Source organism: Gallus gallus, chromosome 8 (genome assembly GCF_016699485.2).
Source record: "Gallus gallus isolate bGalGal1 chromosome 8, bGalGal1.mat.broiler.GRCg7b, whole genome shotgun sequence".
NCBI classification, from domain to species: domain Eukaryota; kingdom Metazoa; phylum Chordata; class Aves; order Galliformes; family Phasianidae; genus Gallus; species Gallus gallus.
Genome location: NC_052539.1, coordinates 27,098,651 through 27,125,348, shown reverse-complemented (window position 1 = coordinate 27,125,348; position 26,698 = coordinate 27,098,651). Strand labels below are relative to the sequence as shown.

The following is a 26,698-nucleotide window of genomic DNA, read 5'->3' as shown; positions in this document are numbered from 1 at the left end:
TGCAGAGCAGCCCCTCGTTCTTAACCCCTTCCCAGCTCAGCCTGCTGGCTGAAGGCAGAGCCAGGCTTGGCACTGTGGTGCCCGCGTGGGAGCAGCAGCCAGGCCTCGGTGTGGGAGCAGAAGGCTGAGTAGTGCCAAGCAATTGGACATGGCAGCTGATCCACGTCGTTTGAAAGCTACCTTGTTCAATCACATTTAATGTATTCTCAGTTGGTGCCTTCAGTTTATAAGGATATACGAGGAAATAACAAATGTGTCAGGGTGTTCTCAGCGATGGAAAAAGAGCTTTGTGTACCAATCCTACAAACGATCCCTGTTTTCCCCATGAGAAAGCTATGCTGAACCGAGTGCAAATCTACGTGAGACAGATACATACACATACACAGAGACATGCTTACCTCAAGGATCTGGTCTCCGGCCCACAGCCTGCCATCCCTGGCTGCCGCCCCTTCTTCATAAACTTCATGGATCACGATGGCATCCTGTGGGGACAAAGGGCAGCTGAGCAATCCCCGCAACACCCCGTGTGCCACAACCCCGTGCACGCCATGTCAGGAGAAAGAGGGCTACCACCATACAGAGATAGCTGCCATCGTCCCCAGTAAGAAAAGTACCGCCACGCTCAGAATGCAGAGACAGCTAATAAAAAGGTAAAAAGGGTGTTGTTCACCACTGCAGGCTAGTCTCGGCTAGAGCTTTTTAGGCTTCTGTGGCTCCTATCAGTTTTATACGTTGGCATGGAGCAACACGTGAACTCGGTGTGAACTGGTGTATTAATATCGTCTACTTTTTATGATATAATTTAAAACCAGATTCTTTGGAGCGCTGAATGTTCTTAGGGACTTGGCATAGGTCTCTGCTTTAAGCAAGAGCTGAATGCCTTGTGGTAAATAGCGCTGGTTAAATCTGTAAGAAATGAAATCCAGAAGAAACGAACAATGGCAAATGTTAGTTTATTACTGAGGTTGGAAAATGTAGGCAGTGGCAGATGTAGCTTCAGGGAAGGTTTCAGTGATTTAATCTTATTGCCAGCAATAGATGTCCCCAAAGAAAAAGCATTACAAAGAACATACTGTTCTCTTGCTGGTGCTTTCCCTTTGCATTGTTCTGGTTTGAGGGTTTTTTTTTCCCCCCAGAAACAAATAGGTGAACATCCTGCTGCAGAGCTCCAGCTGTGACACTACCAGTGCTCGCAAATAGATGGCCCACTTCAGGGCCATGAGCCACGCTCTTTCCTTTACAGTCACTGTGGATAAACACGAGGCAACTTACTTAGCAGGTATCAGACTACCCAGCCCTCAGACAAACACAACCAACAAAATTGCTGTGGCTACGGAGCTCCTTCAGGAGCTTGCCACACCAGCCAAGCACAAGGCTCTCGGTGTGCCATGTTGGCAGGGTGCGTACCATGCCATGCGGCCTTCCCATGGCAGGAGCAGGAAATAGAGGCTGTGGGAGAACAAAGCGTGCTCGTGTTTTGATAACACTGTAGATAGTACGTCTCTCATCACTGAGTTAACCCCCCTTGTGTTGCTTTGCGATGCTTTCCCAGCACACATGGTGTATGTTGAAGAGAAAGAAGCCGAATGCCCTAAAGCTAGCACTCTGATCAAGACAACACTGGGAGCATTACTCTCTTTCATTCCCACTACACCTTATTTAAGGATGTAAACTTGTATCTACAGCCGCTCCGCTGCTGCTGAAGCACAGCACTGCCATCATAAGCTTCGTGTTTGATACATGTACACCAGTCACTGCAAAAAGCCTGAAGGGTTTTAATCACAAATGGATTACAGCTGATACGAGTGTCCCAGATGGGGAAAAAGAGTTTTCAATCTACATAAACGAAGGCAAAATAATACGAGCTGTGTACCATGGTAATTAAGAAAATCAAAAGAACAGTCTGATTTAAAAAAAATATACCACTGGTGACTGCAGGGTTTTCTTGAAATAACTGGAACAGCAATTACCAAAGGGGCTGAGCAACACATTCACATCCTCATCAGCAGCACCACTGCACCTCTCTGCTGCACGTCTGAGATCTTCTCTCAGTCTCTTCTTCTTTTATGTTACCTCTGTTTTTGAAATGATCATCTAACTCTAGTCAACACAGGAGACTTTTTTCTGGGTGAAAGCCAACAGGGTGACAGTGCTGTATATCTTTACATGTATTCTGTCACCCGAGGCTGATCATGGGTAACTTAGGGAAGTGCTGAGTCTTAGGTTTAGAACTTCAACAGCATGCTTTGCTTTTACCATTGTAAACACTTTTGGCAGAAGATACTTAGAAATTGCCAACAGAACACAAAATATTGACCAGCTTATCATGACAGGATCATTGAAGGGAGCATATAAACAGGAGGGCAATGGCTGTTTAGGAGGGTGGATAGTGATGGGACAAGGGGGAATGGTTTTAAACTGAGACAGGGGAGGTTTAGGCTGGATATTAGGAGGAAGTTTTTCACCCAGAGGGTGGTGACGCACTGTTCCCAGGTTGCCCAAGGAGGCTGTGGATGCCCCATCCCTGAAGGCATTCAAGGCCAGGCTGGATGTGGCTCTGGGCAGCCTGGTCTGGTGGTTGGTGACCCTGCACATAGCAGGGGGTTGGAACTGATGAGCACTGTGGGCCTTTTCAACCCAGGCCACTGTGATTTAAGTCAGGCACGCAAGGATAGTGGATGAATAAGACATTCTGAAGAAAAATGGCATGTGATGGCATAACAGCAGACTTGGCATGTAAACAGGATGGTTAATTAAACCCTATCAGACTATTTAATCTGATATTTCCTAACCTCTGAGCAAGGAACTTTCAATCCTGTTTCTTAAAGTTTGTTTTCCACCTGTAATTGTTTTAAAAATGGTTAAAAAAAAAAAAAAAGCCCTGAAGCTACCAGCTTTTTTCAGTATTGCATTTGTAAATGTAAAACCACACATACCTAAACAACCTCCAAATGTTATCAGTCTGAGTAATCTGCATCACCTATTTGCAAAGGCAACAACTCTGTACTACTCTGTGGTTCCGGCATGTGTTAGAAGCCAGACCTAGAACTAAAAATACATATGGCATAAAAAGGTACATTCCTATTCAGCCTGTGCCTACCCTGGAAGGAAACACCCAGCTGACCTGCCAAAATACTGTTTTCTCAAATAGTTTGTTTTCTTTAAAAAAAAAATAGTTGTAAGAGGCTTATTGAATCAACTGAAAAACAGAATGAAGAAACATGCCTGCAATGGTCCATAGCATCAATTAGCCTGGCCTTCCTTAGCTTATGAACTATGACAAAAGACACCTAACCTCTGTTATTTCTGGCATCAGCTCAATACATATTTAACCCAGAAGTAATGTTTTTCCATTGAATCTAGTGGGATCTGGACAGACTCTGTTAGTTTTGATCATCCATGACAAATGGCTAGAAATTACTGGTGTTATTAAATATTTTTATTGACATCAATATTTTAAAGGAGTTTGAACACACAGTCAAGAGATGTAACGTATTATTCCAGCCATCTAACTACTGAGCCCCATTCTGTAATGCCAGACTGGGGCTGTAACACTCATCTCAGTGCATCAGAAAACAAACCGGGAACTATCACGACTAAGCCAATACAGAACATTTATTTGAAGGATGGGTTCTGGTAATTGAACATCTGCAGCTCCTACTCACTAGCTTCAAACTCAGTTGTGTGCTAAGAAACTTGACAAGTCAAGACTTCAGTAGTTAAGAAAAAAAAAAATCAATCAATCAAATGGAGAGGGAAGGGAAGTGGTGCCAGTGTCCAACTGGAGGCTGTAAGTTAACAGTGGCCATAGACAGATTTTCTCTCGCATCCTCCTCTCACTCCCAGTTACGTACAGATTATGGCAGCCCATGATACAGCTTGTCAGAGCTGCAAAAACTGTTAGTGCTGAAGGGGGAAATAAAAACACTCTTACCATATCAAGAACACTGCTATTTAAAGGAAGTTATCTCGTTGCTGAAAGCATACATTTCGTAAGATTTACAAATACATTCAAAAACCTACAGCTCTCATCTCTGTATATTTTGACAAAGACTCTCCATTAGTCTGGCACCATTATAAGAATCAGGAGTTAATGCAAAGTTTAACATTTCCTATACATGAAGGCAGGATGCAGAAAACAAGCCCGGGCATAAAATCAGCATAATTTCATGCTAAACAAAGTCCATGCTCGCAGGTGAAATCCAAGACTACCTGACCATGAAAACTTTGGAAACTGAATTAGAAGGGAAGCTGTCCACTACTGCTGACCTAACTAATGCTTTCATTGGAGGCTTACGAAACAGAAGGGCCTGCAGTTCAGTGGAATGAAGCTGAACACACTGGCGCTATCTATACTGAATTGCTAAAAACCCAACCAGAATGGTTCTAAACCACAGCAAGAACCTGGTTGATAAGCGGAGTGCTTATCAAATGCGCCCTGCAGTACATTACACAGTGCTTTGGAAGGTTCAGGTTTGGACTGTGGGACAGCCATGCCCCACTTGCTATTACTTTACCAGAATATTATGGTTGTTGCACAGCCTTCTTGCAAACAAAGGGCATTGATTTCTTGATCAACACCATGAAGAACAGTATTAGTGAGGAGGGAATGACTACCGAACAGTGAGTGCATGGCTGCTATATTTTGCAAGCTTGCCTATCTGAGAACCTACTCTTGGGAAATACAACACATAAAACATATAAAGTGTGATCTACATCGTGTTTCCTTCTAAGGGAGGGGAATAGTGCTGAACTCTTGGGGAATCCGATCTCAACTTCCCCCCAGCTGTGGGTATTTCTTCTGCTTGATTTATAACAACTTCGGAGACCTGGCAGGGGAAGGCTATCAACTCACCATCAGCAGAGAGCACAGATAGAAATGCTCCCATTAAGAAGTACATTCAGTAAGAGTGACAGCTTAATCCCTGTATCTTAAATGTCGAGAACTGCTAAGGAAGAGACCTCAGGCAATGACCACGTAGCACTGTCTTAATTGAACCTTGGGGAGAAAGGTGGCAAAGTCAGCTTCCTATTCAGGAAAACCACTGACCAAGCAAATCTTAAAAGCCTGCAGGACCATAAACTGTGCTGAGGAAGGCTCACAAGCTGTCTGGCTTTAGGCTGGGACCGCTCACACGTTTGCTGCAAGTTTATTGCATCTGAGCCAGTTTCTTCTATGCAGCCATTCTGCAGAAGGACAGGTTTGCAATGCAGGTGCCTTTTTCAGTGGAAAATCAACCCCAGACCTGGGTTGTATGCAAATGCTGGGAGCAGAGAGTGAAGGAGTAAATGGACACAAGTCATGAAGGAGGTTAGTAGTAAACACCGTGAGTATTTTGATGAAGTGGTATCATTTGATAGAAGGTGGAAGAGTACACAAGAAGGGAAATTTCAAAAGAGTTGGGGCAGAGAAATCCCCGTGTAGCTGACTGAACCTGAAAGAAAAAGAGCCTAAATTCTGCCTATGCCTTCCCTATGGCTTATTGCCACAGAACTGAACAGTTCTTAACTACTTCAGATCATTCACAACAAGCTATTCCTTTAACTGAACTACTATTAACTTGGAGTTTGCCTTTGCTTTGCTACTTGTCTGAGACCCAGCCATTATTTTGACAGGATCAAAGGCACTTCACAGAAGTGAAGTGAACCACTACTCGTGGAGGACTGCAATAATCACCAGCACAAAACAGCTCTGAGTAAGGTGCTCAGTTGGAAACAACTTGTTTTAAAATCCCAGACTGTGCTTTCCAAGATATGCTTTTTAAAGTTGCAATCATTAGACAAAAACCAGAACAGTCACGGGCATAGAAACCAGATCCGCAGCTCTGTCCCCTACGGCTGTAAGGCTCTCTCTGCCACCACAGGCACCAGCAGCCACTTGTCCCAGACAACAGAGCACTGCATGGAAAAAGGGGACGTGTCTCCCAGAGCAGACACTTCTGAGCACACAGATGGCTGATGCTGAACATCCAGATCAAAACAGCGGCAGTCGGTTTTTGGGAACCTTCATGGCTGGGCAGTGATGGAAAGCAGGCAGAGCAAACCGTTGGGACTGTATTAATCCCAAGTGCCTGTGTCTCAGTTTGGGCTGTAGTTAGGTGGATGCAGTCTTTCCACTACCACGATTACGGTATGCAATAGAAGGAAAAATGCTTTTCTGCGTGCGTTTGAGTACTTTCCTGAGGAAGCAAAGAAGCTACATGACATCCAAGAAAAGATGCTTTCAGAGTTAGTTGACAAGTTGTATTTTCCTAAGCTATTACTACACATTTTCAACAAATTTCCTACACAGCTACAAACGTTACACTAAATTAACTTTTAGTACAGATAATAAAGTTACAAGGGCTTTTGCTGACTACAGGATTAGACTTATCTCTTTCCCAGGGCAAGTAAAACATCATTAGTTATTTCCTCTTCAACTTTTATAATAGTTTGTCCAGAGCAGTAAAATTGTCATTTCGTTTTTACAGGCTGGTTCACAGATAAAGTAGAAATCAACCAGTTGCATAGGGTGTTTTGCTGAAGAATTAGCCCCATATAAGCATCTTTCAGTAGTCAGAATAAAGCCAGCTGCTCCTTACTTGTAGGCACAGGAAATTACAACCATTCTGATAGGATCTTCCACTTGCAGATCAGAATGAAACCTGAAAGACAGCAGCTCAGCAACAAAAGCTGAAGGTCAGCTCAAAGCAAATCACTTGACTTCTCACAGAAGTTTACCTAATGCTGTGTGCTGCGTATATTTCTTTGCAACACTCAAATATTTTGAATCTGCTAGCATTCACAAACCATTAACAGGCACCCAAAATCCCAAGCCAAACACTGCCGTAATAAAACAGGCTATATAATGTAAAAGTGTATTACTGTGTTAATGTAAAAATGCTTTACCGTTGCATGATACTGAAAAACTTCTGTCCTCAAGGTCAAAACAAAAGGTCTGTTTCCCATTTAAGAACAAGTCCATTGCAAGAGATGGTGTTCACTTGCCAGCTTTCATAAAAAAGATTAATCCACAACATCAATATGAATATAATTTTTCATACTAAAATACAGATTTATTTTAAGGAAGTGGATAATATTTGTATTACATTTTATAGGCCCCTATAGTTACATCTGGTCCTTATTTATTTAAATTTTATTCAGCTTGCATAATATTTTTGCTTACAGTTATATTCTCTAAGATCAGAAAAGCTCAAACCTGAAAATTCAATGGCACTATTCATTAACATTCCTTCGGTCTGCAGTCATAGACATTTGCAAGCTCTCCTTTGATTCTGAAATAATAAAACTAAGGTAATAAGATGTTTAGTGTAAAAATATATGACTTAAGTCAGAATGATAGAAAGAGCTACGTTTCTATGAATCACGTGCCAAAGCAAACCCAAGTTTTTCAAAAAGTATACATGCTCATTTTAGAGGGAATAATAAAACACAGAGCTACATATTAAAACGTTAACTCTCTCACTCTCATTATTTCATTAAATAAAGAAATATGAACATTTACAGTGTACTGTGCATAACACGGGATAGAAAGGATGCATGGGATCCTGAACATGTATAAGATATGAAGCCAAAGCCAGTGGTTTCAACTGCCAGCAAACAAGATACCCCTGAAGTCCATTTTGATATGTCCTACTGTTTTTGTATACTGTTAACTTAAATGTTATGGTTGATTTACACTCCTGGAAGACACCAACTTCTTCAAGCGAATTGTTGCTAGTCATACAGCCAGCTCAACCATTGCCAAAGATCTATCAAATATATGATTTGCAAAACTTACTGCTTTAGTTCCCATTTGTGATAACTCATGTACAAAGCAGTTTGGTTTTTTTCATGCTGTGCAACATAATGTCATTTTTGGAATTATGATGAATCCATCAATTTCATTTTTACATTATCCAACCAAGAGTCAAAGCAATTCCTCACAATTTCAAGCTAACTACGTTTACCACTGTCATTAAATTGCCTTCTATTTCATGTCAGTGACAACTAACAAGTAATTGAATGTTTTTCCCTCCCAACACAAACTTCTCCCTGTAATACCCAAGTCATCATAAAAAAACAACAACAACAACAACAAAAAACCTTGGGACTCCTATTGCCAATTTTTCTTCTATTGCTCCATTCACTGTGCAATAGATTTAACAGCATCAGTATCTATATTGAATGTACTGATGAAATCCTCCTGAGGCCAATGTCTTGCTTTTCATCTGTGGTTACAAAGTAAGCATATTCCACTGAAACAGATCAGTCTTAGTTGGACTTGATGGCTGCATGAAAAGTTGCTCAGACCTTGACTGTCTATAGCTGATGGAGCTATTTTTTGCCTGAATATAAATACAGCTAAGATTGGCAGGGGAGGAGGAGGGGGGAGAAAGCCCAACTGATGGAGAAATTGTTTGTTTAGTAACAGAGAGGTCACATCAGTCCTCACATTGAGGTATGTCTTCACTGCTGAATGCGCAGCACAGCACAAAGCACAGATAGCAGACTTGACTCTGGTGTTGGTAACAGCATGGTCCTGGCAGCATGGAGATCCTAGCAGGGTAATTAGCCCTCACAGCTCCAGGGGCAAACAGCGAGTCCTGAACAGCTGCAATTTAAAGTCACTGTTTTCTTGATTATTCCCTTGCCCTTCCTTAACAGATGGGGTTTATGCAAGGTATGACTCACCTGAACTGACAGAATAAATCTAAATATTCTTCTGTCAAACTGTATCCCAACCATCACGAAGCTCCCCCTGCTCCGCTACACGCCAGAAAGCCTCCTGGGCTAACAGAGGTGATTAGGAAAGACTTTCCTTTCTGACTCTTGTGCTACCAGCTCTTACAGCAACTAGCATTATAGCTGAGCACAGGCATACTCTGCTACTTTTTGGATTGCGGCTTAAGTTTTCCAGTTTCCTGGCTTTATGGACCACTTTATTTTACAGATGGAATACCTTAGAGTTTGTTAATTGCCTTAAAAATGCTTTTTATTAAACCCAGCTGAAAGCAAAAGCAAAAATTTTTCATATATCAAAGCAGACAACTCCTCCATCAGCCCCTGAACACCCTGTGGCATGTCTGAGCACCTCCATCACCCAGGCAGCACACACAGCCATAACTACGAGTTATCAACTTGACCACTGCTTAATTACCCAGCTGGAAGTAGAACACTGCTCTCACCTACCTGTTTTTATCTTAGAGCAATGTTTTTTCCATATCCTGCTGAGATTAAAGTCCTTATAAATTGACAATCTTAATTCATATAAAATCATGGAATCATTAAAGCTGGAAAAGACCACAAGGACCATTAAGTTCCACCATCAACCCCACTGCCATGCCCACTAAGGGAAAATTTCACTGCAAGTTGCTCACTGGCCCCAACATGGCAGCATTCACAATGGGGTTAGGACCAACTAGCCCCACACACAATATGGAGGAGTACAGGGACAACTCTCTTAAATGAATCCTCGATTCTCTGAAAAAAAAAAACAAAAACACTATAACTAAGGAGCATTTCCTAACTCTGTGCTAACAACAGAACCTCTGGCCCCATGTGCCATTGCTGATCACTGCCCCCAGGGTGGGACTGCCCCAGCTCAGAGCCCTGCCTTGCTGACCCAAAGCTGGAGGCCTGCCCGGCGCTCCGAGCAGCGCTGCACGAGGTCAGCCATGTTCCTGCGGCCTGAAGGCCTGCGTCCCATGGCTGGAGTGCCTCAGGCGCCCTGGGAGTGCTGGCAGCTGCCAAGTGACAGTGACACTCCTGTCAGGTTTATGGCTGCTATTTGCAGTGGTGGGACCGACGGGCTTTTATAGATCGTTCAGCCAGGGGAGGCAGAGGGCAAGAGGGTGTCCTGGGGAGCCGTGCTCGAGCCCCAAACCTCATTTTGGGATGTTTTTTTTTTTTTCTTAGGGGGATGGGGGATGTTTTGTTTCTGAATTCCCACTCTGAGAGTTACTTTTACAAGTTTGATTGGACTACTACCAAATAAAAAAAAAAGTCTTCTCACAAATGGAAAGCCCTGTACGTCAGCCAGCTCCGCTCTGCAGTTTAATTGCTTTAAAGAGAGGCCATGTGTTGTGCTCTCTTAGGGGTAAAGGAGAAGGTGAAAGGAAAGACAGTGAAGGAAAAAAATAATATAAAAACAAAAGCAAAAACCCATCAACCTTCAGAAAAGAAGGAAGAAGGATTCCCAACAGTCTGGAACCACAAAGACAAATCCCCAGGACAGTCTTTCCTTCCTCTTCTCTGTGCCTTTTCTATGAGCACATCCTTCAGCTGATGCTCTCCTGCTCTCTCCTAACAGTCACAACCCTTCATTGTAAATACATGCAACTCAAAAGGTTTTGCAGGTTTAATGGGATGGTCATCTTCTCAACAGTAAAACATTTTACAGGGGTTGAGCCATCACTTTCCTGCCTCCCAAACAACTTCATCTTCCTGCTCACAGACAGTATTTTTCAAGTCGCTACTTGATGACTTTTGATGAAATTGTTAAGGTTATGGCTTAAAAGCCATATTCCATGTTTCATTCTCATGTGCCCCTTTTGCGGGCTGCCAGGTTTATTATTCCAAAAGCTGGGACCATTAAAAATAGATGCAGAACATTCTGAAGTAAGCAGTCCTATCACACATGAACTGCTGTTGTGCATCAGGGCTGACTACCAGTAGCCAGTTACGCATTTTTAGATTGAGTGCATTTGAAAATCACAGCCTCCCTCTGTCCACAGCACTGACAAATGACTTGAGCTGGGGCTCAGAGCCCTCATCATCCAGCAGCCGCTTGCACACCTGCACAGGTATGAAATAAAGATACCCCAGTGGAGACTGAGGAAGACACAGGTGACTGTGTGTTGTTTTCTGACAGGATGGAAAGGCAGAACAAGTTTCTGCAGCTGTGCAGCACACACAGACATCATCCCTGCTGACTTGCCCCTACTCTGCCCTCTTCCTCCAGTGGAGCACATTTCCACAGCCCTATCGTGGCATCTCATCTCCGTGGTCTCTGAGCACTGAACCGCAGGAGCATGAAAGATTGCAAATCCCTCTTTCATGCCTCCAGAAATAAGCTCCGAGAGGTTCTATTCCCATTTTGACTTCAATTTGACAATTTCAAAAACTACCTTTACGAACAAACAAACAAACCCCAACCAAACCCCAAACTACTGAAACCCATTACAGCTCAACATCAGCTTCACTGCACTGGAGAAAACTGTGGGTCTTGGGTGTACAGTTTCTGTCACGCGACTGGACCTTTGGAAGTGATGAACTTCTACAGCGCTACTGCATAAGCAGTGAAGCTTTAAGTCAATTTATTTTGCCTATCTTCAAAGTGAAATACATCCCTCCGTTTAAATGATGGAGAGAAAGAAAAAATAGATCGCTCACTGTCAAGTACCTGTTTTGTTGTATTTCTTCTCTAGTTCAAGAAACCCAGACAGAAAATTTCTTAGTCTTGATTATCATCTTTTACCTCTTAACTTCTCCCCGTTCTGTCATATCAATTATTTCAGATTTTTATCAAAGCTTTTTGACTTCGTGGCAAAAAATAACCCACACCAAACATCAAAGTAATTTGGGCATAACGTGGGAGAGAGGGATAGTACAGGACAGAGTGATGTTGATCCCACCATTACACATCCCTGGCTGTCTGTTTTGAGAACAGTTTGCAGGGACTCATTTTGGGAGGTCTTATAATGCAAGAATGAGAAATGTTGGAACTCAGACCTCCCTCCCCCATGAGTTTCACATTTACTGCAAAGACCTTTTAAATAAAAACTCCTACAAAGACACTTTAATGATTAAGTAATGGAAGTACAAACCTTAACCAAAACTACTTAATTTAAAACTTTTGCATTTTTCTCATCTGCTCCATAAAGTAGGTATTTGTAATTTTCATTTATTTATATGAAAAACTCATGAAAGACATGTACCAGATTGTGTCTGACAGACTGCCACGTATTATTTCCAAATTCCAGTTAAATGAAAAAAGCAGAGAGATGATTCATGCTGAAACTCCTATTTGAATTTACTCAATGCTGAGGAGCTAGATAAAAAAAGAGACCAGATACAAAACAGTGCATGGCTGGACAGAGTGAAAATCGTATAGGCTGATTTAGCCTTCAGAGTAACTCAGATCTATCTCCATGTGAAACAGTAATTCATTCAGTCTCCACATAGAGACTTGGATAAGTGGGATGGCAAGCTGAACCTTTTCCAATTTCAGCTTTCATGCTGTAGAAGATACAGCCTATGATTTGCAAAAATAAAATGACTTTATTCTGTACGGTTGCTTTTTTCCTCGATCTGGAAAAAGATTATTACATTGCAACTATTCAAAATCTGTGTCTGCTGACACTCAGAACATTTTATTATTTAACGATCAACCAACATGATATTTTGGGGAACAGTTGCAGACGACAAATTAGGTCTATTGTTCCAAGTCTCTCTGTGGCACGGGATTCAGAAGAACCCAATAAAGACCCCTCTGTAACAGACACATTTACTGAAAGAAATGAATGTGACATTTAAAAGTAAGCTATTAAAAAATGTAGCATCTCCTAAATGGAGAGAGGAATGAAAACATCAACAGCAGAGGCAGAAATGGGTTTAGCATAAATAACTTGCTGAATATAACTAACTGTTATATTTCAAAATAGATGAAGACAATTTCTTTTCTTGAACAGCACAGCCAAGGTCAGATTAAGCTTGAAGACACAGAATTACAATAGAAAACAATTGATAGAAGCAAAATCATCAATGTGATACTGAAGATTGTGGTTTCTAGTTTGTCCTCCACATACTGACTAATTCATTAGGCCATTAAGAGACTAATGGCATAGTTTCTTTACCTCCTATTAGTTAGCAGAGACAGTAATATATTAGTTTAATAGGAGCTCACCAGTGGAGTGTCTTTCCCTCCAACAATGCTGAGTCCAAGTCCCGATCGACCCTTAGATATCTCTATAGTCATCTCCTGTCCAGGAACAATAGGACACGTTGCTGGATCCACTGGCAATGGGGGTGGTAAGACATCTAAGAACACGAAAGGGTAAGGGAATAAGTCACACTGTCACACAAGAGAAAATAAAACAATTTAAGTAGTCGTATGAGAGCAACTAATTAAACTCTCTTGTTTTGCTCTTCATCCAATCTAAATCAACCTTGAAGATTACGGTGAGTCACTCCTGAAGTCTGTAAATTAGAACAACTCCGGAGCTCTAGGAGTAAACGTTCAGAGTATATGTCCAGGAGGACATTTAATTCAGATATGACCTATGCAATTCAGATAACAATAGCAAGGTGCATTCCAATCAGGGTATATAAGGCTATTTCCCAACACTATAGAAATGGCAGGATGTCCCAGATTACCTTAATTTTCATAAAAAAAAAAAATGAACAACACCTTTGAAATCCTGGATTAGGTCCTAAATACATACAATATCACTGAAAGAAACAAAAGAATATTTCGTACTGCGGTTTGTGATTTCTGTGTCTGGAGAGAGATAAGTAGGTGCTGACACCACGGATATCTCCTGCAAGTTGACTGGTACTTTTGCTGAAGATTTGGATTGTTTCATCTGTTTAAGGACCTAAAAGCGAAGCACAGTGGAAGCAAAAGGGATTGGTTATCAAACACAGAAATGCATGTTAAGGACCAGTTGTCTCTGTGATTTGCACATCCTACTAAATTTACCAAGTCAACAGACAGAAAATGTGTAATAAGCATAGGCGATGAACTGAAAACATTCAATTTAAAAATAAATGACGAATCAGAAAGACTGGATAGCTGTGCTTCCAGCAGTGCTTGTGCAGGAAGCTTGCGTGAACAGAACTTCACTCTACTCAGTGTTGCCTCTCATGGCAAATAACTGTTTTGTTCATTTGAACAAAGAACATTCCTGACATTAGCCTATGTGACTGTTCCAGTGTACTGAAGGAGAAGGAGATCATTTTTGAAGTTCCATCTCTCAAAAGTTATTTTTGTATTTCTCCAGTTACCCCACGTCCCCCCAAAATCACACAATCTATGGTTAAATCCAGCTCCTTAAAATAAATACACCTACATATTCTGGGAGCTGCTCCTCTACTTCTGACTGATCCACCAACACTGGTTTGTCAGCTTTATACTTCACATCCTAGAAAGTCAAAAAAGAAAGAGAGGTGTAATTGAAAATGTAATATTATCTTAAATACAGTATCCTCCAAAGCCAGAAATGGCTATTCTGGTTAAATTCTGGTTAAATATGGTGACATTTCATCATCACTGGAAGTATACTTCTACTGCACACAGCCGAAGTCCAAAAGTTAGAAGAGTTACTTAGAAAAGAATTAAGAATTACTAGAAATTAGTATGAATACTAACAGGAATTACTAAAAACACACAGGCATAACATTGTAGGAGCGGATTTTCTGGGAAGGGATTATCCTGCATTGTTTATATTGTCCCTGAAAAACAAGAAACTAGGAAGGAGATGGAAGCACATTCTCTGGGGTGATGGGATCAGCCATTCCCATGTGATATGGAAACATACAGGTACAGACCGTACAGTGCCTGTAGCTGAAAGGAGTTCAAAGTCATCTGTTCTCTCCGGCCTCTCTTTTTTTAAATTGCTTCTCAGTAGAACTGAACATACTGCTTGTACTTAAATAAAGCAACTGCTTACAATGCATAAAGCAGCCTCATTAGGAATGTCTCAAACAATGGCTCTTAATCACAGGCATCACTTGTATCCTAATTTCTTTCCACACTCTTGCAATACACTAAGGAATGTTTTTTCTTCTCCAAGTGCCTCCAGATAGTTACAGTGTCCTCCCTTTGTTATTTCTGTGCCAAACCTGGGCCACTTTGATCACAGCATTAGATTTGGTTATCTTACCTCATGTTAAAAGCACTGATAAACACGTTTTCTGAAAAGCTGAACACCAACTTCAAAAGACAGAGATATTCTGCAGCTTAAAAGAATTTCTAATTAAGATGACAATTCATACATAAAATAAATCAAATTTTAGGTTACCGAGCTTGGAAACACTGGCCTTATTTCCTGATGCGGTATTACATTTAACCATGCCAAGCCCCATAGGCTTGTCTCCTGAATTTTTTTTCTTGCTGTAATCATACAACAGAAACTGTTACCCAGACGGAACAAAAAAGTAAGATAGAGTGATCTCAATCTCACGTTATCAGGAGCATCAGGGGAGAAGTGAGAAGATTGCTTTGTCACTTTATGAGAGATTGTTTTAAGGAGCAATACAAAATAATTTCATACTTCCCTTTTTCATTCTGATACACAACTAAAATGTGAAATTTCACCTTCAAAACCTTCTAATCCTCTCCACTGCAGCTCAGACTATGCTGGAGGCATACGGACAAAATGAAGAAATTTACAGCCACTCCAACACTGCATTGTACACTCAGCAATTGCCATAAGCCTGTGACCAACTGGCTTAATGGAATTCATTTTCCCAGATACATCCAGAAACATTCATACAGAGCTCCTCCTCTTTGGTAGTGCGTCAAGAACACCTTTCCTGTTTGTCTCAAGGACAGATCGCTGTTCCAAGTTCAGATCCTTAAGCCAAGTGAATCCACTCCCCCATAGTGAAGATCAGTGTGATTATCCCACCGGCAAGACAGCAAGTGATGCACATGCTGTCAGGACACGAGGTGTTTCGGAGCACGTACAATGGCTTCCCAGCCACTTTCACCTTCACAAAGCTAAAAGTTTTGAGAATCCCTCCAGGCCCCCATCTATCGATTCCCTCCAGCACCACTGTACAGAAAGCAGGAGAGCAGCAGTGCTCAGAGCACCAGGGCCTGCTATCAGGACACCTCAAGCAGCAGCTAATAAGCGTGCAGGCTCTGCCTAACTCTTCCATTGGCTACAGTTCAGATACGAAGTTGTTTTCTTCCCCCTTCTTATCATCCAAGCCTGCAACAATGTCCATTACATAACTTTAATAAGTATAAAGTGATGAAGTGACAACAAAAAGTATCTCCGGGAGAGACTGACAAATTTATCAGCAGGAATACTTTATTTATTGCTGCTGTTGCTTGGTGAGACATCCTGTCTGTGTTCTGAGCTGCGTGCACTTGCAGAAGATCTGCTGATAAGCACATACTTTCTGTTTACTCAGTGAACTTGATCTCACATGTTGACTTTTACGTTCCTGATTTATCCTGACATATGACTGAGAAATTCAATAACAACGGTGAAGCAGCATTAGCTCCAGTAGCAGCCATCACGCTATGAAAAACAAGGTACTGTTTTCTTTTGCTTCAACAGCCACTAAAAGATTGTGACAGAAATCTCTCTTCCTCAAAACACCTCAAAATCTTGTGCTGAAATTGCAGTGTTGAAGTGTTAATGCCACTATGACTCCGAATCCATATCCTGCTGCTCTGATGGGTCTGATGACAACCAAATTTTTTCAGCACTTGTGAAAATAAGATAGGCCTTCTAGAAATATTTGCCATGCAATTTTAAAATCTTAATGAAAAGAAATATCTGACATTCAGAAGCTTGTCTCCAGTATTTTTCATCCATTTATGCTTTCAAATTAAGGGCTGGCCCAACTGAAGCCACAAGGTGCCAAGCAGTTGCATTCACAGACATTCAAACACTCATCTAGATCCACCTCCCAGTCCGTAAGTTTTGGTATCTATTCATTAAATGGAAAAAAAAAAAAAAAAAAGAAATCAATAAATTATGTCTAAGCAAAGTGCCATGGAAGAGGCAGAGCTACACAGCAGCACTAAGACTGGCACTCCTGGTCTTCCCAGTGACCCGGGGCAGGTTGCTTCCCTCCTGGGCCTGCTGAACACTGCATTCTGAATTCTTACCTCCCCTCTGCCCTAGTCTGGGCCCCTCCAATACACCAATGCTGCATCCCCTCATGTCATTCCTACTGTTCAGTCTAAAATACAGTAATTTCTATCCTTTCTTGCTTCATATCAAGTCTGAAAAGAAGCTGCCAATATTTTCTGTGCCTCCTGCTGTCCCAGCAGCATCTTACCTCCATGCCTATCTTGGGTTGCTGGACTTCTTTTTTCCATTTTTATTTTCTTGCATTAAATTCATGTTCCCTCCATTATCTTTCAAAAAACCTGCACAGCACCATGTCCTACATGAAGAAGTTATTTTTTACAATTTATTTTGCATCTTTTTTTTCCACTTTAGTCTGTAGCCCATCATTTCTTTTTGCCAAGTTGACTAAGAGCAGCAATAAATGCAGGTGAATTGTACCTATAAATGAGCACGAGAAAACTCTTGATTCATTTATATCTCAGCCAAATGAGGACCCTGAACAAAGCTAAGAGATATTTACATAAATAATTCAATCTATCTGCAATTCATTAGGAACATGAACAAATTGATTTTAAAGTTGGTTAATTTTGATACTCAAATATTTACTAGTTATAGGACACTATAAGTCTGTTCAACACATAAAAACATGATGGAGCCAGAAGAAATTAGGAAAAAAAACTAGGAAAACAAGTATCAGTTTTCCTCAGTGAAGGACAGCACATACAAACTGTGCACATTAAGCAAGTCTCAGAGAATGCTCTCCTTGCAAAAAAGAGTGGACTGCAGGGAAGAGATTGTCTCAGCAAATTGTATGTACCTCTAGGTTAGTCACTTCTTAGCACGTATAGTAGTTTTCCATTTTAAACTTTCAACACAGAGTCCAAAAAAGAGATTACAATTGAACCCTGAAGGACTTTCAGATTTCTCATAATGCACAATCCTGACATACTAAACAACAACAAAAACCTCTGTATCAATGAGAAGTTCAGTATTTATTACAGTGCATGCTGACAGTACCATATTAAATCAGAAGTTATGGCCTCAATGCACAAATTACTGATAGTAACTCTATAACTACGTTATTCAGGAGGCAAGAACAGATTATGATAATAGCCATTTTGGCCTTAGAATTTATGAAGCTATGAATATAAATAAGAGAATGATTTACAGACTGTGTTCTTTTTTCTGATGTTTGTCACACATGGATAGCAAGAGTGGAAACCAAATCCCCTAACAGAGAAAGAGCTCCAGAGAAAGCCAGAACGCTACATACAAGTACTTAATTCAATATTTTAACAGATTGTACTGAAATCACAACTCATGAAAACACATGATGAAAGCTATGTACGTAAAGCAAAAGATGTCGTTCTGCTCTTACACATATTGGATATTATTCTACAAAAGTGTGCTGTAACGCTCCAACCAAAAGGCGGACAAAAAAAAGCGAAACAATTCTAAGCTGTGATTGTTACTGAATATTGCTTTAAGTCACTTACAGCTTTGTTGGGCTCCTCATCAGACAGGCTTTTCATGACAACATCCAAGCTTGGGTCTTCTTCACTGCTTGGGGTTTCAGTGCAGCCGTGATCCTGGTAGAAAGGAATGAAAGCAGTCTTTAAACAGAGCTATGATCTCCCATAACAGCTAAAGTAAAAAAAAAAAAAAAAAAAAAAAAAAAAAAGTCAATTTTACCTTTCCTTTTGTTTTTCTAAACAAGTAGCAGCATGAAAAAGTAAAAAATAAAAATAAATTTTAAAAATCCACAATTAAAGCATCCTAACGTCAGGAGACAAATAAGTGATACAAGCTTTGAAAGACAGACCTCAGTCTGCACTCAGCCAGCCCCAGGTACAGTGAGGTAGTCTGATATCAGCACCCAGCAGCAGATCTGGGTCAATATTCAAGGCCAGATCAAGCTGGAAGCCTCCTCCAGACCTCTGGAGAGGGGATGAGTTCCCCACATGCTCAGTGTGCTGAAGGAATCCCACTGTTCCTTCCTGCCTGCTGAGCAGGCTTGGCAGCATCAGGACTGAGCACTCTGCCCTGGAGGAATCGCCAAGGCCAAAGCCCTTCTACTCAGGGCACGTGGCCACCACGCTCAGCAGGCTACAGCCTGGAGCACTGTCCTGCACCTGAAGAGCAAATGTCACCTCAGGATTCAATTACTTCTGCACATCACTGAGAGAATACTGAAAAGAGCATTCAGAGACAGCTGATGGAGAATGAATGAGTGAAATTAATGGGGAAAATACAGGTGTTGTTCAGCCTAAGATGTGCTCCCAAAGCTCCTCCTGCATAGTCTCTGGCTTTCAAAAGATTATAGAATGGGTTGGATCGGAAGACACCTCAAGGATCACTAAGTTCCAACTCCCTGCCACAGGCAGGGCTGCCAGCTGTTAGATCAACTACTAGAGCAGGTTGCCCAGGGCCTCATCCTACCTGGCCTTTAACACCTCCAGGGATGGAGCATCCACAGCCTCTGGGCAGCCTCTGCCAACACCTCACCACTCTCTCAGTCAAGAACTTTCCCCTGACATCCAATCTAAATCTCCCTTCCTTTAGTTTAAAACCATTCCCCCTTGCCTTGTCATCTACCCACTTAAAAAGCTGATTTCCCTCACGTTTATAAACTCCTTTTAAATACTGGAAGGCTGTGAACATGTGCTGCACACATACGCTGCATCTCTTTCTGAAGAGAACTCCATGCTGCTCAGGACTGCAGCACAACATCTCACTACACCAACTGAATGGATTATGGATGCAGTGGCTTTCAGATGGATGAAACATTCTGAAAACTGATCTTTGAGAGCAACAAATAACGTACTTTGCTTTTGGGAGTATGCCCACAGCACTACACCACAATGTAGTCTTATCCTGTCTTGCAATCCATGCAGTGAAGCAAGATTTATTTTATGGCTTATTTACTGTTCTGCATTTTCCATATTAGAATGCTTAATGAATACAGAGAAAAGATGAAGAACAGTAGACAGTACCTGTGGCTCCCTGATACATATAACACTAGTTATGCTATTTAAGGTGATCTGACTGGATTCACGTTCAGCGTATGTATTACATGATAAATATTTACTTTGCATTTCAAGATAGAAAAGCACAGTCAGGCTTCTTTAAGACACAAACAGCTGCCAAAAGAAAGCAATGTCAAGTTCTATACAACAAGAGCGTCTTTGGGGTACATTTATTTCATTGAATAAAAAGATGCCAAACTAGAAGTAAAACACAACATTTACTTCTGAAAACAGAGGCAATGCAGATAGCAAGAGCTTGCCAGAAATGCATGAAGCTCAGCCCACACATCCACCTTGAAAGGCAAACATCGCACATAAGACTGAGCTTTTTTGCTTCCACATGCTGGGAGAGTCTAATTACAGTCTTTTGGCCACAGAACAGCATGTGACTAAACAAAGCTTTGTGGTCCATCCCAAAGACACAAATATTGAACAAAGCTTGGAACAAATGCAGGTATTAAGGAGTCAACAAAAACGGAATGAACTCGGGCTCTGTTAATTGTAGAGTAATTTGCAATCCACCAGCTGCACCTGGAGCATTCTGCTTTGATGGGAAAAGAAAAGCCAAAGCACTGCCCCAGAATGACTCAGGTTCAAACAAAACATGAGCAGCTCTCTCCCAGTGCAGTGCAGCTCTGTGTCTGTGTGGAAGCAGCCATTGGTGCTAATACAATCCAGAAAGCAATAGCAACGGTGGGACCAGGAAAAGCATCCAGTGCTGCCAAGCATGGCCTGATGCTGTGGGGTCACAGTAATGCCCACTGAAGTATCAGGAGTTTAGTGCACCTGAATTTGTCAACTCAAGGCAAGACCAAACCCCAATTGAATTATAAAGCATCTTTTGCTTTATTAGTGCAAATAGAAATAGAATTAAAAAGCAACAGTAAGGCTAAATATGTGCTTTATCTAGAAAATTTAGTTACACTGTGCTGAGATGTCAAAATGATAACAGTGGGGTGACACTGCAGGGATTCATGATGCACAAGGGAGCAATCAGTCTACACTGGGACCGAGACAGCAAGAACAGTAAAGAAAAACACTGCTAACATTACCACGCTAAGGCAGTTTCTGCGCTGGAAGATTGCACGCTACAACAGAGCATGGAAGCTCCCTGCTCAACCAGCCCTCGTCTGCTTCTGCAGCAGAAAAAATTGTCCAGGAAGAAGAGAGACCAGTGCTGGGGCACAAGATAAAGCTGTGGACCAATGCTCTCCGTTCAGTTGGGATTGGCCCAAGATACTCTTGGGATGGAGCCATGTACACAGTGAACGCTTTACCACTGCTTGTTGTTGCTTACCCCTACTTCATTTTCAGTGCTGCATACAGAATATTCTCAGGGAAATAGAACACAAAAAGTGTGAGTCTTCCCCTGCAAAATATTTATATTCTGTAGGAGGATATCGATGCTCCAGGCCAAAGACCGCTCTTTAGCCTGCTGAAAGGAGCAGGACAGGAGATGGCAAAGTTTTCATTCAGAGACCTCTCCTCCTTCACAGTAATAACCTGATTAATAGACTCATTACTGCATGCCAGCTCTTTCAGTAATGATGAGAACAATAAAAAAAGAGATGGGGAAAACACACTCAGTAGGTCAAATTCCTACCCAATGCATTTTATGATCCAGGGTATAATTAGAGAAGGTGCTTGAATTTATAATGAACTGGTAATGATGATTAATCTATCTAATTAAGCAACCCCAGATTAAAACAACAACATCAATCCCCTAAATGAAAAACAGCAACAGAACAAGTCCCAGTCCACAAACCTTACCTCAATGGAAGGGTGGGTGCTGATAGGCAATGGGAAAGGAGTAACAGCCATCTGATTGACTGCATCTTCACTTCTGTACAACAAACAAGCAAACGACCAATTTATTACAAGGTAAACCACAATGGTCAAACATTTCCTTTGAGTTGCTTTTGCTCATTAAGAAAACATTATTACTTGCATAAGAAATGCTTCTTACCAGAAGTTACGAGTCTGGAAGAGCATTTCACTTTTGCTTGAGTTCTTTGCTAGCAAATAGATTACATCCCTCCTTGGGACCACAGAAGTTTCAGCTGGGAGATCCTGACACTGCAGTCTTTGGAAATCTAATTTAATGTGGATTATCAGAGGATGCAGCTGGAATTTATGGCCCCTACATATCAATAGGTGTGCTAATGCTTTGTTAGCCTCTTCTAATAATGTCTTTACATGTTAACTGCTTGTTTAGGCTGTCCAGCACTCACGCTGCAGAAACATTAAACCTTCTGCCAAAATAGACTGCTTTCTCTTTTTTTGTCCATATTTGCTGTGGTCTTTTCTAAAGGACTCAATACAAAAAGTCAGGCAAGTTTTTAGACAAAGAAGAGAGGACAAAACCTGACTTCCCTTATGTAAGAGAGCATTATCTTCCAAAGATGCTTATTACGTATGGCATGTTCTGCTTTGTCAGGACAACATCTGATTACTCTAACTTTCAAAATCCTCTCTTATTCAAAACCATTCTGCCTTGCTAACATTTGTCCAGCATGTGCTTAAAAGTGCTTTATAGAAATGCCTGAAAAAAAAGAAGTGTCATTTTATCTCTCAAGAGTTAAATACATGAAGCTAGTACGTTCAGATTGCTGCAAGTCAACGCTATAAATCAATAGCTCTCAGCAGAGCAGCGTATGGGAAATTAAATCACAGGCATTTGACATGATAAATCCTACAGGCAAACGCTGGTGAATTAATTTACTTATCTTCAACCAACCAGCCATACAATTCAAAGGGATCCGCTCTGTGATGCTCGGTTCTGTACGGGCTCCCAGCTCTCCTCCTGGCCCTGCTCAAAGCCTCGAAGAGGCACCTGCTGCATTTGAGCAGAACCAGAACACCCAGGGTGCACACACACGTGCACAGGGCCATGCAGAAGGCTGAGCAACACTCAGAATGAAGCTCTTGAATTTCATAAGCATCTCAGAGTCTCTAAGTTCACTTTACTCCGTACAGCACATTAGGCAAGGACATTTTTCCTTCTCTTATGTTCCAGAGACATCAATCTAATGATATCGCAGTTCTAAGCCATAAGAATAAATTGGCAAATATGAGGTGTCTCCGAGACCAAGCAATTATTGAACTGTACAAAATCTTCTGATAACACTTTATTTGAAGCACAGACTGGGAAAACCAACACTTCCCTAGCATACAACGTGGGCTACAAAACCTGCAATTAGCAGCGAACTTGGAAATAAGAAGGTACTATAAACCTTTGTGAGAAGTATCGTTCTAAGAATTATTAGACGTAAGCTTCACGATCTGCATGACAGAGGAGGATGTAATTAATACAAAATCGTTTCTATTTTGGATATACACACAACATTTTTTGGTGTTTTTCTTCCCTCCCCCTCCCATTGCTGGGATAACATTTTTATGCAGCTTTAAGCGGATGACCAATTTTATTCTGAGCAATAACAAAACCCCTTCCAGTCATCGTTCCCTTGGACGAAAAAAAAAAAAGCAAAAATTAAAAAAAAAAACCAACAAGGTTACAAAATGTCTCAACTTGTAATCTCCCCCTGCTAGGACTCCTTCATATTTAAATACTTTAATGCTGCTTCAAAGGAGAATGCTTCAAAGCTGAATCAAAGAGTGAACATATTTTAAAACAACAGAGCTAATAATAAATTGCTCTTTCTGCTCTCCACTTCCCTAAGTGTCCTCAACTGAAACATGAATTTATTTACAACTAAAAGGAGCGATCGTTCCCTTTTGATGCTGGAGCAGACAGCTCAGACGTCTGAACATCACATTCAAATTACAGTAACTGCAAAAAGAACATTCGATATATTTGCCAAGAGCTGCTGCTCAGGCGTTCCCCTCTGTTATCTGCAGAAACAATAAACATCCCCTGCTCTCGTCCAGCCCTTACCCTGGTTTGTATGGAGCACTGGGCAGCAGCCCTCCCCTGCAGCTGTTTGTATTTCACCACCTCCATGTAAACCAAACGGGGATGGAATTCAGCACTCCTCCCACAGATGCTTCCATTGCTGCTAACCTCTGAGGATGAGCCTCTGGGTGACAATGGGGATGAGTCCTGGCTGGAGGTTGAGTACCCACACCACAAACACAGGAATGCACAGCTTTCCTTATTTCAAAAGGTCACAAGCACCAAGATCAAAGCAGGGCATGAGTAGCAAAGGCCCTGTAAAGGTTACAGAGCTCCTACACTTACAGATTTACTTGCTTGAGCTGCTGTATCTTTCTGCATTTGTTTCCTTCCAAGTCTAAGTGAACCCCTCAGTGTTCCCTGTCCATCCTCACTGCCCAAGAAGAACTCAAGTTTTGCTCCACCTCACTGCACCTCTGCTAAACGGGGAGACATGCAGCTTAAGCAAAGACAAATACTGTTACTACTGATTAACCATCACAAATGCCTGGCACATAAAATGCTCAAGATCAACATGCAAACTGAGCCTAACGGGATGGCTCAACTGAAGCGGTATGGTGAGGCTCCAGCTCAGCAGTGTGGCGATGCTGAGCCACCTGATGGAGCTATCTGGCACTTGGAGGATGTCACACACAGCTGGAGCTGCCTATGGAGCACTGCTTTCCTTCCAAAGACAATAACCTGCAGCCACAGGCTGAGCCAAATTCAGGTTTATTTGCTCAGAGGATGAACACATTTGTAATAGTTGCATCCAGGATCCCCATCTTCATTTGAGGACATTTTCTTTTTTCTATTTTAATGACTTGTGTGTATCTCGGGTTTGTGATGGTGTAGCTCACTGCCATGTGGTGCTAAAATATTTGTTGAGCATGCTGAATGGCATTCGTCTCCTGTCTGAAGCTGAGCATCTCGTCTAAGATATTGTCCAAACTTCCTTTACAGTCTGTGCTAAAACAAGACCAGTCCAAAGCCAGATGCCCTCCAGAGGGTGTTCCATGTGAGCACTCAATGACCAGGGTTAGCTTGGGAAGAACCGAACTCTTCTCTGATGGCTCCTGGCAGCTGTTGGCTAGCAGAAGTCCAGGTGATTCCCTGACATCCAAACAAAGGGAAATATCCTCCTCCCCAACTTCCTTCAGCTCCATAGTTTGTCAGCACTTAAAAAGATCATTTCACAAAAGCTCGTAGGTGGTTGTGGATGCTCTTCACAAGTACAAAGAATGCCAAGTATTGGGGGGCAGGGAAAAAGCATTTTTCATCACAGTATAAGACAGTTTTTTTTTTTTTTTTTTTTTTTTTTTTAAGGAAGAAAGGTATACACTCAATCATAGATAGAATTGAACACAATGGGATAATGGTCTAAAATCAGTGGTGTTCACTTTGATTCAAGCATTCAAACTATATTTGATCTGCTTATTATACCAGCACTGAAGCACCAGCACAGATTAAAGGCAGTTAATTGAGCATGGACAAAACACTGAGTTTGCTGAATCGTAGAATTCTCAGTGCAGAAGAACTTTCTGATATAAACTGGTTCTCCTACTCCAAATGCAAAATCGAATGGTTTTATTTTGTATCTTAAATGGATGAACATTTAATGTGTGAACTAAAAATTCAAAGGACACAAAACCCATTCTATTTTGGAAAGTAGGGCATAGCGACTCCTACACAAAGCAAGTCTCTGCGAGATGAATGCAGCCTGCATTCACCACAGGAGCATGGAAGTTAACATAGTGGCTGCAGGACCGTGGTCAGAAACGCCAATGGGCACTGGGTCAGAGAAAACCCCTGAACACAGCTGTTTCATGACATGAAGACCATGCAGTGCTTGGGCAGCTGGTTTGGCTGTCAGACTGGGTGAGCACGTTAAACATCTTGAATTTGTTCCTGTAGAAGGCTACAAAGCATGAGATGCATTGAATCTTAAAAAGAGGGAAAAAGTGACTAACTGCAGATCCTTCAGATGCTGTTACAAGCTTATGTATTAATGAGACCTCTGGGAACCGGTGCTGTGTTAAGACCTATATTTTGGAATCTGGCCAAAATCAACTCTTTTAAATAATCATTGTCAGTTTAATTGAGGAAAGGATGCTCATAAAGCAGAGTGAGAAACCCTGAAATATAAAGGGACGGCTGTGATTCTCACAACGCTTCTGCACTGTCTCATCAGCAACAATTTCAGGAAAGAGTGGGAATACAACCGTAACACCACCTGGGTATAAAAACAAACGTGTGAAGACTTTTACAGTGCAGATTGCAATTAGGTTTTTAGTAGAAAGTCAGAAAGATTGAGGACACCTATTTTCCTTGCCTGTTATCGTCCCCTCCCTCCCCACATCTCCAATACAACCTATTCAATGACATGTATTACATTTCTCATAGAAAGTCTCTCTCTCTTTTTTTTTTTTTTTACGCCCAGGATTTTCTGGGCTTCTGTTGTAACTGATTAAGGACTTGGTGGAAACATCCCCCTGCCCTGCAAGTGAACCAAAACATCAGGAATAGGAAACTCCTGACACAGTTTCCTGCTTCAAAGCAAAGCAGCAGCTTGCTTATCACAGAACATCCTTCATTTGAAGAAAGTAAGGCCCCAGGATATGAGAGAAAACACTTCTTAGTAATAGATAGTCCAGGAGTCCCACCAGTTTTGCTTTCATGCCCTAGATCAGCTCACTCAAGCATGCAGGAACTTTTTAGTCTGCAAAATAATGAGTTTATGGAAAACTGAAATCAGAATATGACTATCTTCATGAAGACCAGATTCAACTCCCTGTTAATTCCTGCAGCACACATCTGCTGTGGTGAGATGTGGCCTCTTCTCGCTGTGTGCTCCAGGATGCAATTTAGCTCCGCAACATTACGGGCCTTCTACCTTTACAAGGAAGTGGAATCAGTAACAGCACTCAAGAGGAAGAAAGTATTACTTCTGCTGCGTGGGCTCCTCCTTGTAACAAATGTAACGGTAT

At 41.5% G+C, this 26,698-nt stretch overlaps 1 protein-coding gene across 13 annotated transcripts in view; it reads right to left on the bottom strand.

Annotated features, from left to right (window-relative positions):
- The window catches only part of PATJ (PATJ, crumbs cell polarity complex component), a 142,289-nt gene that overhangs the window by 19,809 nt on the left and 95,782 nt on the right, over positions 1 to 26,698 (bottom strand). For 12 of the 13 annotated variants that reach the window (XM_025153268.3, XM_046944710.1, XM_046944709.1 and 9 more), the window contains 6 exons: positions 21,590 to 21,662; positions 18,290 to 18,382; positions 14,052 to 14,123; positions 13,460 to 13,577; positions 12,887 to 13,020; positions 399 to 482 (listed from right to left, as the gene is read on the bottom strand). In XM_025153268.3, the coding sequence (XP_025009036.2) occupies positions 399 to 482; positions 12,887 to 13,020; positions 13,460 to 13,577; positions 14,052 to 14,123; positions 18,290 to 18,382; positions 21,590 to 21,662 (574 nt within the window). The remainder of the gene's footprint in view (positions 1 to 398; positions 483 to 12,886; positions 13,021 to 13,459; positions 13,578 to 14,051; positions 14,124 to 18,289; positions 18,383 to 21,589; positions 21,663 to 26,698) is intronic. The other variant, XM_046944711.1, reaches the window with a different exon arrangement.